General features: G+C 47.7%; 1 protein-coding gene across 1 annotated transcript in view; it reads right to left on the reverse strand.

Annotated features, from left to right (window-relative positions):
• Positions 1-12,279, reverse strand: part of ARPC1B (actin related protein 2/3 complex subunit 1B) — a 43,337-nt gene that overhangs the window by 10,608 nt on the left and 20,450 nt on the right. The window contains exons 2-5 of the mRNA XM_030211029.1: positions 10,848-10,913; positions 10,490-10,594; positions 9,443-9,665; positions 5,446-5,553 (exon numbers count right to left, since the gene is read on the reverse strand). Coding sequence (XP_030066889.1) covers positions 5,446-5,553; positions 9,443-9,665; positions 10,490-10,594; positions 10,848-10,911 — 500 coding nt within the window. The 5' untranslated portion in view covers positions 10,912-10,913. The remainder of the gene's footprint in view (positions 1-5,445; positions 5,554-9,442; positions 9,666-10,489; positions 10,595-10,847; positions 10,914-12,279) is intronic.

The following is a 12,279-nucleotide window of genomic DNA, read 5'->3' on the forward strand; positions in this document are numbered from 1 at the left end:
GGAAAGAGGGGGAAGTAGATACAGTATAGCAATTCAAAGCACATGGACTATCAAGGACCAAACACAGGAAAATCACTTAGCTGTGGCCAACAGCGAATGTATTGCTTTAAAACATAAAAGGGCTCTTTTTACAAAGCTACGCTTCCAATTAGCAGCACGCTGAAAGCAAAGAAGCCCATGGGAATAGATGAATGGGCCTTGTTCGTGTGCAGTTTGCCACTAAATCGGTAATACAGCTTTGTAAAAGGAGCCCAAAATGTTAACGGAAAGTGTCATGACATTTTCACGGAGTAAACATGAAATGTATACTGTTTTATCTGGAAATAAGCATCGCTAAGCAAACTACTTTTATTGGTCTGACTTAATATCTCTGTGACTAGCTTTCAAGAGCCAACCTTGACAAGGAAGGACAGCTCTTGAAAGCTTGTCCCAGATGGGTTGTGTTAATCCAGTCAAAAAGGTCTCACCCACAGCTTGTTTGACTCTTATTTCTACACATCTGAGTGGACTCAGCAACCATATTCTTTGAGCTGTTGTATCAGTTTATTTCTGGACTGAGTTTTATAAATAGGAGAAGAGAAAAATCAAAAAACTTTAAAGGTAGGGATAGGGCAGAGAACTCCAGTTGAGGCTGAAAAAGCACCACCAGAAAGACACTAACTTTAAATACTGGGTGAAACTCACTAAATGCTGCAAACGCCAAGCAGCTTTGGAATTCACTAAATGCTGCAAACGCCAAGCAGCTTTGGAATTCCTCTCGTCGAGAGAAAAATATATATATATATAATTCTCGTATCAGAATTCTTCATAACGATTGTCCCTAAACCACGCACATAGCCTTTTTAAAGGCACAGTGTTATTGAATCACGGTGTGTCCTATTGAACACTCTACAAGAATTTACACTGCTAGAAAATACACACATGGTGCAACAGACTCCTGACGCAGGCCAGTTGGGCCGAAACACAGCTGTGTCGAGTCACATCACCTTAATAAATTGATTCATTTTTTTATTCATTCTACTTGTGTCGTCCCCTTTTTTTGATTTTTATACTTCAGTCTCTTTTCCTTTTTTAAGTGTGCTGAACACTGACAATATTAAGTGCAGTTTTTATTTTCTCTACATTTTTTCAAGTTGCAGGATGTTAAATTATTAGATATTAAATATGTTATTTCAATAGAGTGCCACACTTTTGTGCCCTGTTCTTGCTTGATTCTTAAAAGTGGCCCAAGCCCTTATTCTAGGCCTGCATTTGCCTCTTGCGCCAAATGTTATAGTTGCTGGAATGCTTCAACCATTACTATGTCGTCTTGTGGGCTTGGTGCCACTGTGCTGAAGGTTTATCCCCAGTATCAGGTCTGGTGCCCCCCTCACCCCACGGATTTCCAAGGGAACAGGAACCTGACGTGCAAGGAAGAGGCAGTGGTGCGCCTGTCCCAATGTGAGGATTGGAGTGGAGAAGCTGCTGCAGGGCTAAGGGAGCAAGGGGAGTGGTCCTCCTCCCAAAATGCAACTTTCCCTACTGTCCTTGGGTGCCCGTAATTGAAATTGGGCCTTGACTTATTCAGAACAGATTTTGTTGCATTATATGCATATGGGAAACGGGCCAATCTTTTTTGAATAAAGGCACTTAAGGCTTTCCGCTACCCCAGTCTCCATAGGTACAGAATGAGAAATCTTAAGGCTAGTTGAAGAGTTCTGAGTCTGCAACAAAGGATTCTCTTCCCCCCGTATTTTCTCCACACTTAAAAATCTACCCACAGATAAAATTGTTATACCCTAACGCTCTCTTGCTATTGTTCGATCGCCCTATCATTTCCCCAATGTTACATTCCATAGTTTCTTTGCCCCTAATGATGTTTTGACTTGACTTTGTCTTCCCATAACTCTTCACAATGTAACCCATAATCGTACTGTAACAAATTGTATTTCCATCATTCACAATGTATTGTAAGCCACACTGAGCCCGCAAATAGGTGGGAAAATGTGGGATACAAATGCAATAAATAAATAATAATAATAATTAATGCTACTTCCCATTAGAAGCCACTAGGGGGCAACATTCTTAGTCCCTGGATCTAGCTGGGTAGAGCAGGTGTTGTAATACTCTCTTTATTACTGGCACCCAGAAAGCTATTTTACGTGGGTGCATAGTGCGCCATAAACTTGCAGCCATAATTTTTATGTCCCTCTACTCTGAACCCTTGCTTCTACAAGGTTCTCAACAGTTTCAGTGCCCTAATAGGACCACAGCGGGCTCAAAACCTGGATCCAGGGCAATCAACCTTTAGAATGCACCCACACTGCAGCAATGCTAAGGCTGGTCCATGGCAGCCTCACCCATAACTGAAAAATGCTGATGTCTGTTGACATTGTGATTTGTTTTCTGACTTTATATCTTGCTTTCTACAGCCAGTGTAGTGAAGTAGTTAATAGCTTTTACCCACAGCGTCAGGGCTTAGATGGGCTGTTAACAGTTGGCTTATACAGGAGCCCTGGCTGGTACTGAAATTTGTGTTCACAAAAAAACAAAAAAAAACAGTTTAATAAGGGATTCGCAGGGTCTCTGTTGCAGGTCAGAAGCAAAACAGAAAAGTAGGAGTTAATTCTCTTTTTTTTACATTTGTACCCCGCGCTTTCCCACTCATGGCAGGCTCAATGCGGCAGGCAATGGAGGGTTAAGTGACTTGCCCAGAGTCACAAGGAGCTGCCCGTGCCGGGAATTGAACTCAGTTCCTCAGGACCAAAGTCCACCACCCTAACCACTAGGCCACTCCTCCACCATGTAGAAGTTGGCCCTTGCAGATCACCAATGTGGCCGCGCAGGCTTCTACATGGAATGTTGCTAGTGGAATAGCAACATTCCATGTAGAATCTCCAATAGTAGCAACATTCCAAGTAGAATCTCCAATAGTATCTATTTTATTTTTGTTACATTTGTACCCTGCGCTTTCCCACTCATGGCAGGCTCAATGCGGCTTACATGGGGCAATGGAGGGTTAAGTGACTTGCCCAGAGTCACAAGGAGCTGCCTGTGCCTGAAGTGGGAATCAAAGTCCACCACCCTAACCACTAGGCCACTCCTCCACTGTTGGTGCTATTTGAGATTCTACATGGAATGTTGCTATTCCACTTGCAACATTCCATGTAGAAGTCGGCCCTTGCAGATCACCAATGTGGCCGCGCAGGCTTCTGCAGACTCACAGAAACAGAAGCCTGCGTAGGGTTACCATACGTCCGGATTTCCCCGGACATGTCCTCTTTTTGAGGGCATGTCCGGGGCGTCCGGCGGATTTTGCCCGCGCCCACGTTTGTCCGGATTTCTGGACAAACGTGAGCGCGGGTGCGGGGAGGCGCGTGCGTGCGGTGGGCGGGCGATCGGCGCCGTGGGTCTGGTGACCTGGTCTCCCGTCCCCTCCCCTTCCTTACCATGTTCCCTGGTAGTCTAGTGACGTCTTCGGGGCAGGAAAGAGCCCCCTCTTTCCTGCCCGGAGCGCTGCCTCCCCTGTCTATCATCCTTCTCGGTCTGGCTGGGGATTCAAAATGGCCGCCGAGAGTTGAACTCTCGCGAGGCCGCTTCAACTCTCGGTGGCCATTTTGAATCCCCAGCCAGACCGAGGAGGATGCAGCAGGCAAGGGCAGGCAGCGCTCCGGGCAGGAAAGAGGGGGCTCTTTCCTGCCCCGAAGAGAAGACACTACTAGACCACCAGGGCTAGATAGTAAGTGAGGGGGGGGGGGGTATGTGATGGGGGGAGGGGACTATGCGACGGGGGGGGGGGGGGGGAGTAGGGGCGGAACCCGACCTGAAGGGGCGTGGCAGGGGCGTGACATGTGTCTTCTTTTTCAGAGGACACAAAATGGTAACCCTAAGCCTGCGCAGCCTTCTACATGGAATGTTGCTAGTGGAATAGCAACATTCCATGTAGAATCTCCAATAGTATCTATTTTATTTTTGTTACATTTGTACCCTGCGCTTTCCCACTCATGGCAGGCTCAATGCGGCTTACATGGGGCAATGGAGGGTTAAGTGACTTGCCCAGAGTCACAAGGAGCTGCCTGTGCCTGAAGTGGGAATCAAAGTCCACCACCCTAACCACTAGGCCACTCCTCCACTGTTGGTGCTATTTGAGATTCTACATGGAATGTTGCTATTCCACTTGCAACATTCCATGTAGAAGTCGGCCCTTGCAGATCACCAATGTGGCCGCGCAGGCTTCTGCAGACTCACAGAAACAGAAGCCTGCGCAGCCTTCTACATGGAATGTTGCTAGTGGAATAGCAACATTCCATGTAGAATCTCCAATAGTATCTATTTTATTTTTGTTACATTTGTACTCTGCGCTTTCCCACTCATGGCAGGCTCAATGCGGGAGGCAATGGAGGGTTAAGTGACTTGCCCGGAGTCACAAGTCCCGTGCCGGGAATTGAACTCAGTTCCTCAGGACCAAAGTCCACCACCCTAACCACTAGGCCACTCCTCCACTCTTTTCTAAATTGAGATTAGTATTGCTGGCCTTGGCCATAATGAATGGCGATGGCCATCAAAGACTGTGGAGGTACCTGAGCTGACTGAGCATTTTGCAGTAACTCACCAGGAGGAGGCAGTCTCCACCACTGAACAGCAACATCAGCCCGACTCAAAAGCACACTTGTCATGGGGTCTCTGCCTCTCACTAGGACTAGACTAGATGTGGCGCAGGGAATAACCCCAGAAAGTTGAGATTGACAGCTGAAGCAGGGAAGGCTCTAATAGAGCTGGAACAGCAAAGGAGAATAAGGAAAGACCCAGGCAAAAATAAAGAGGGGGAGGCAGAGGGGGGGAATGGGTTTGCTCAGTGGCGCTACCTGAACTGTCATGTAGAAATGACCTCGTTCGGTCCCCACGTCAGTTCTTCTGGGATGCCACAAAGACAGCATTCATGGTCATTGCATAATTTGTACTGTTTATATTTGTGTAGTTTATACTATGTACTCAATTCTGTATTTGCGGTGCTATCCTGTATACTAAATCATGATTTATACTGTTTTTATCTTAAGGTAGCTAATTTTTGGTTTTGCTGTGCTTTCCTGTAATGATTGGTGTTCCATTGTTTGTCCAAAGTGTACATATAATGTTGTATTGTTCTTTTTCTATTTTACAAACTGTAAACCGTTCTGTCTTGCAGTTGCAATAAGATACGGTATATAAATTGACGTAAATAAAATAAAGGTAATACTGAATATCCAGGTTTAGTACCCACGACAGAGGGTTCCAGAAGGAGCCCTGGTTTGACTTGCTAAGAACAGTAGAATTAAAATAGCAAAAAAATAAGCTTAAGGGGCCAGAACCCACCTTGACTCTGCAGAGAAAGGAGGAAACTACATGGCTAAATAAATAGGGGGGAGGGTGTCTTGTAGGAAAGGTGCCCCTTCCTATCACTGGAGAGCTGAGCTCCTTCTATCGCACCTGCTTTTGAAGTCACAGGAGCCTGCCGCCAACAGTACGTTGTTTGGGTGCCAGTCCAGGCTCAGGACAGTGGAGCGAATGGGCTTCTTGATGTGTTTACAAACCCACCTATAAAGCAAGAGAAAAACACATCTGATGTACATTGCACAGCAGCTTCAAAAATGTGTCAGATGCCTAATGCCTGGCTCTTCAGCACTTGTCTACGCACTAGAAGTATTTTGGATAATTGTATGTTTCCGTACCAGCTATCAGTGTGCTTCTCTGCTTATGATGCTGGTTGTGTTCCTAAACCATGCACACACGTACAAAACCAGACCTTGAAATTGTACTGGTTTTCCTTTTTTATGTTTAAACGTTTTTTATTGACATTGCAGCAACACAAACATTGTCATACAGGCTCTGCATACAACGTCCATCCAACCTCGATCTAAATATACAACAATTGCTAACTAACATGCAGCATTTGTGAATTTTATTCCAACATTTATTACCCCATCAAATATACCTATCCTCCCCCCGCCCTCTCCCATACCCTTCCTTACCCCCCCCCCCCCCCTTTACCCCAGACCTGGAAAACCATTCAGTAACAGCCCGTGGAGTTCACCCTGCATTTAAAAGTAAACTATGACCTCTATGGCTTAGACTTTGCAAATAAGGGCCCCAGACAGCCAAAAATGTGACTCTCTTTTTCTGTGAGAACCTCTGGTTTTCCTTTTTAAATATTCTGTATGTAAGGTAAAACATGGCCCCCGTTCTGATGGAGAAGACATGTTCTACCAATGATACGTTCAAGCCATTCACTTCTTATCTATGTCCGGTTTACTGGTGAACATAACTATCTTTTGCTGAAGCAGAACTAGTTTCTGAGGCTTATCATGTGCTTATTTCCGAGTCCATTTAGCCATACCTACAGTATTGTTCTCTGCAAAACAGAAGTGGCTACAGAAGATCACAATAGTTTCCTTTTGTCCTTAGCTGTGAGCCCTGGTCCAGGTAAATGTACGAATGTGCCACAGTCCTGCCATGTTGTTCTGCCTCTTCACAATCCTACTGCGATTGTGTGTTAAGCTGGCTTTGCCCTTTCCAGGTTAGAGGTTTCTATAGCTCAGGATTGGGTAACTAACTATGATCTTTGAGGGCCACAACCCAATTGGGTTTTCAAGGATTTTCACAATAAATACGCATGAAATTGGTTTGTATGTACTGCTTCCCTTGTATATCTAATATAATAAAAGGCACCCTCAACGTTCTGAGGACAACGTTCTGAAGTCACTCAGACTCCCAGAACGGTTCGTAAGTTCGTGGTGGTGAAGCCACTGAACGACTTGCTGCCCCGCCCTCGCGTCAAACGTCATGACGTCGAGGGCGGAAAACCAACAGAAAAATGAAAGCAGGGACCGCATCAAGGAAGGGGGAGGAGTAGGGAAACACGCGGAGCGTGTTTCCCTACTCCTCCCCCTGCCAAGGAAACGCTGGCTACCAACCGCGCCGCGCGCCTCAGGTAGCCCTGCCCCGACCGCCCGAGCACCACTCTCCCTCCCTCCCTCCCAAGTTCAGCAACGCGCGACGGCGACGTGGTGGGGGCGCTCCGCCCCAGATGTCAGCGGGTGGGGGGTGCTGCGAGTCCGCTCCCGGCGCTGTCCTGCCTTTAAAACCCAATTTGAAGCGCTGGAATAACAGGCAGCAGCGCCTCGCGTCTGCCCTTCTACTAAAAATCTCTTCCACGACGTCATTGGGCCTTCCCACATTGAGTCCCACCCGCCCTCGCGGTAATTGGAAGTTACCTGAGAGGAGGGCGGGACTCAATGTGGGAAGGCCCAATGACGTCGTGGAAGAGATTTTTAGTAGAAGGGCAGACGCGAGGCGCTGCTGCCTGTTACTCCAGTGCTTCAAATTGGGGGTTTTTTTAAGGCAGTGAGGGTGGTGGGCCTGGGCGGCAGGAGAATGGAGCTGGTAGGTGGGGAGGGACTCAGATGGGAGAAGGGTGTGGGGCTCTCAGGTGGGGGGGAGGGGGTTCTCAAATGGGAAGGAGACTGAGGTGGGAGGGGTTCATGGATGGGAGAAGCAGAAGGGGGTGGGGAGGGGGTTCTTGGATAGTTGAAGGGGACGGGTGGGGAGGGGACTGGGGTTCTCGGATGGGAGAAGGGGACGGATGGGGAGAGGACTGGGATTCTTGAATGGGAGAAGGGGACAGGTGGGAGGGGTTCATGGATGGGAGAAGCAGAAGGGGGTGGGGAGGGGGTTCTTGGATAGTTGAAGGGGACGGGTGGGGAGGGGACTGGGGTTCTTGGATGGGAGAGACTGGGGAGGGGGTTCTCGGATGGGAGAAGGGGACGGATGGGGAGAGGACTGGGATTCTTGAATGGGAGAAGGGGACTGAGGTGGGGAGGGGGTTCTTGGATACTTGAAGAGGACGAGTGGGGAGGGGACTGGGGTTTTTGGATGGGAGAGACTGGGGAGGGGGTTCTTGAATGGGAGAAGGAGACTGAGGTGGGGAGGGGGTTCCTGGATGCTTGAAGGGGACGGGTGGGAAGGGCACTGGGGTTTTTGGATGGGAGAGACTGGGGAGGGGGTTCTCGGATTGGAGAAGGGGACGGGTGGGGAGGGGACTGGGGTTTTTGGATGGGAGAGACTGGGGAGGGGGTTCTTGAATGAGAGAAGGGGACTGAGGTGGGGAGGGGGTTCAAGGATGGGAGCGCTTCATGAAACCCCATACACACTCACTCTCTCATCTGGCAGCGCTTCCTGTACCCCCTGCCCCCCCCCCCCCCACACACACACACACTCCCTCACTCTGTCATCTGCCATTGCTTCCTGAACCCCCCCCCCCCCCCTCACACACACACATACTCACTTACTTTCATCTGGCAGCGCATCCACAATCCCCCACAGCCCTCTTCTTCCAAGCTGAACCCCTCCAACACATCCCCCCCACCCCACACACACACTCTCTCTCTCTCTTCCTCTCCTCCAGCACACCAATTGCTTAGGTGCAGTGGCAGCAATCTCAGACACCAGAGAAAGAGGGGGGCCTGACACCATAGAGAGAGAGAGAGGGAGGGAGGGAGGTATCTCTGTCACACACACACACACTCTCTCTCTCACAGACTATGTGTTTCTGTCTCTCACTCTCATACACTCTATGTCTCACATTGTATCACATTCACTCTCTATGTGTCACACAGTCACTTACATACTCGCTTGGTCTCATACACTCAGTCTCACAGACAATCTGTGCCTCACACACACTCTGATTCACGCACACACTGTATCTGTGTGAAACACACTCTCTCTCTCTCTATCACACTGTGTCTCCCATACGCAATTGCACACACTCTCATTCTCACACACACACTCTCTCACAGACACGCTCACACCCATACTCACTCTCTCTCTCACACACACACTCACACTTTCACTCTCTCTATCACACACAGTCACTCTCGCATACACTCTCCAAAACATACACATTATGAGGAAAACCTTGCTAGCGCCCGTTTCATATGTGTCAGAAACGGGCCTTTTTTACTAGTAAGTACATAAGTAATGCCACACTGGGAAAAGACCAAAGGTCCATCGAGCCCAGCATCCTGTCCCTGACAGCGGCCAATCCAGGTCAAGGGCACCTGGCAAGTTACCCAAACGTACAAACATTCTATACAAGTTATAGATCTCATGCATATTGATTGTGGCAATCTTGAAAAACCTGACTGAGTTGTGGCCCTTGAGGACCATTAATTGTCCACCCGGTCCCATCGTGTTTTCAGGATGTCCACAGTAAATTTACATGAGATAGATTTACATGCACTGCCTCCATTGTACGCAAATCTCTCTCATGCATATCCACCGTGGGTACCTTGAAAATCTGACCGGCTAGGTGTGCCCTGAGGACTCGGTTGAGAACCACCGATGTACTTTACTGCTCTCCCATCATCCCTTACCATGGTCCTTTGTGCCTGTCATCCGACAGGCCCCCGGCATCTGGGCGAGAACTCACCAGTCGTTTTCTTGCTCAAAGTAGCAGATAGAGATGACCCTGGAGCCGCTGCCTACAGCAAATTTGTTTTCCTTGGGGGACCACTTCACGCATCGAGCTGCCCGATTGATTCTGAGGATGACCAAGGTGGGCTTCCAGACATTTCCTTTCAAGGTCCAGACATAGGCATTGCGGTCCGTGCCACAGGTCACAATGCGATTGCTCTCAGGAGCCCAATCGATGCCTGGAAGAGTCAGGGAAGTTGCTCTTTATCTGTATTGCACTCGTATAGCCCTGGGATGGGAATGGGATGCTGACGGCAACGGTACTTGTACCGGACTGCGTGACAGGCTAGTAAGATTACATGAAATTGATTACATCATCCTTAGTTAAACAAGGTAATTCAGCCTCTGAAATTATTCCTCTTAGTATATTAATTCAAAAGGAGCGAAGCCTGTGAAACTGGGATTAGAGATTCAAGTGTTTGTATTGTTAAATAATTTCTGGTTTTAAAAGAGAAAAAAATGAAATCAGGTGTATTATTTCCACTAATATTGGACAATAAGTATGTTTCCAACGAAATTAATTGACTATACGCCGTCTTGGGTTTGAAGAAGCCAACCAGACGATCAATGTGGAATGATGATTCAGATAAATGGGGATAATCAGGTCAATACCACGTTTTTTTGGTTTACTGTCGTTTAATTGATCTCCTTGTCTTGTTTCACTCTCCCTATTTATTTTGTGGTCTAAGAAAGAGAAAGATTGTATATAATCCATTTATCTAGTTCACATTGTTTTCCTCTAATATTGTATTAATGTACAGTCATCTCTGTATTACTGTTTGCAAGTGACCCTTGTAAAATGAAAAAAAAAAAGGTAATTCAGTGACTAGTGTAACAATCTTGTATTGGTCAAAAACATTGTTCAGTATGAAATCTTTTGCATCATTCCATGTGAAGTTCCCTCTCACTTGTCACCTGGGATCCACCACTTCCACTTAACAGCCATTAACTCTCTCGCCCCAGACACTGCTCCTTTTCTCCCACTCCACCCATGTGCTCTCACCTGTCACCTGTCCATTGTGTTCCTTGAGTTCATGAAGTTTATTCCACTTGTCTCCACTTTTCTTATAGATGTGCACTTCATGGTTGTTTGGGCAGAAGGCGATTTCTGTAAAACAACAAGTAGCACTTAAGACCACCACCACCAGGTATCTCTGTCCCTCAAAAGTATTAACTACCATGGCCTGCCCTACAAAATTAGGGTTAGAAAACGTCATTACTTCTGCTCAGCAAAATCTCAAATTCCAGCCACACCCCTTTTTTTTCCCACATCTGTTCTTACTCTGACTCCATTTTCTTCGGCTATTTTATTTCTCACGTGTTTGGGGTAGAAGGCGTTTACAAACAGTAAATGCACTTACGGGTTCTGTCCTTGCTCCAGGCATGACAGCTGATGGGCTCTAGGAGAAAGCTGTGGTAAGCCATATCTGGGGAGAGAAAAGAGAGACAGGACGGTTGTGAATTGCTGGTAGAAGGACTCCCAGTTATTGTGAGGAAAAAAAAACCCAAATAAAAGGGGTCTGCGCCCTTTCCACAGGAAAAGAGCAGAAAGCACACAAGAAGGGTGAAAGTGGGACATTACCAAGTAACCAAGGCAAACCACCGGTAAAAGGTGGCCAAATGTTTATTTGCCAATAGTAAATCTGACCCAATAAAAGGACCCAACACAGGCCATGTTTTGGCTGGAGAGCCTTCCTCAGGGGTCAAATTCTTTCAAATCCATAACTCCACAGAGTTGTATAGACATGTAGAACAATGTACCCCTGTAGTGATTATATCACTTTGGAGTGAGCGCTCCTACTTGTATGACAAGCCGTGAGTGAGGCATGAAATGAGTTTCAGTGTGCTGCTCTAATCATTAGTCTACTTCCCCATAGCCACGAACATAAATGTCCACCCTCCCTTCCCCCCTCCCCTCCCCATAACACACACACCACAAACATTCTGCAAACTCTTGCAACATCATATTTTCCACTTTCAAGAAGTGCAAGATTCAGGGAGATTTAGTGGAAAAGGAAGTTTGGTTAAAATGTTTTGAGGCCACTGTAGTTAGGGGAAGCAGGCTTCTGCTTGAACAAAGCAAAGAAAAAGAACACAACACCACCTGAAGTGCCTAGCTCGGTTTTGACTTCCTCCCTCTGTCCTCCGAGACTGTTCTGATGTTGCAAGAGATGCCAGAATTCTCTGTTTTGCTTCTCTTACAAAAAAGCCCCGAGGCCAAATGTCAGAGCAGTAATAAATCTTTGTAGCAAGTTGTTTGAAGCTCCATTACAACTCAAGAAATCAATGCATGTAGACAGTAACACAGATCTCTCTTTTTTCCCATTCTGCAGTTTCCTCCTGCTACTTCAGGGTTTCCAGCTTCAAACAGTCATCCTCAACTGAGCAAAGGAGCTTTGTTACAACTAGCTGAGGCCACCACAAGTTTCCTTACAGCATCTGTATCCCCATTTCCCCAAATCCAAGACCCCTCATCTGGCAGTGTATAGCACTTGCCCAGTGGCGTTCCTAGGGGGGCGGACACCCGGGGCGGTGCCCCGCCCCATGGGTGCAGCGCCCCCCCCCCCCCCCCCCCCGCGAAAGAGCCCCCCTGGGTGCATGCCGCTGGGGGGGGTGCCGCAGCGCGCGCCTGCTGCGAGTTTACTAACTTTGCTCGTTCGCTGCAGCTCCCTCTGCCCCGGAACAGGAAGTAACCTATTCCGGGGCAGAGGGAGCTGCAGAGAACGAGAGAAGTTAGCGAACTCTCGCAGCAGGCGCGCACTGTGGCACCCCCCAGCGGCGTGCACCCGAGGT

This window comes from Microcaecilia unicolor, chromosome 8 (genome assembly GCF_901765095.1).
Source record: "Microcaecilia unicolor chromosome 8, aMicUni1.1, whole genome shotgun sequence".
Lineage (NCBI taxonomy): Eukaryota > Metazoa > Chordata > Amphibia > Gymnophiona > Siphonopidae > Microcaecilia > Microcaecilia unicolor.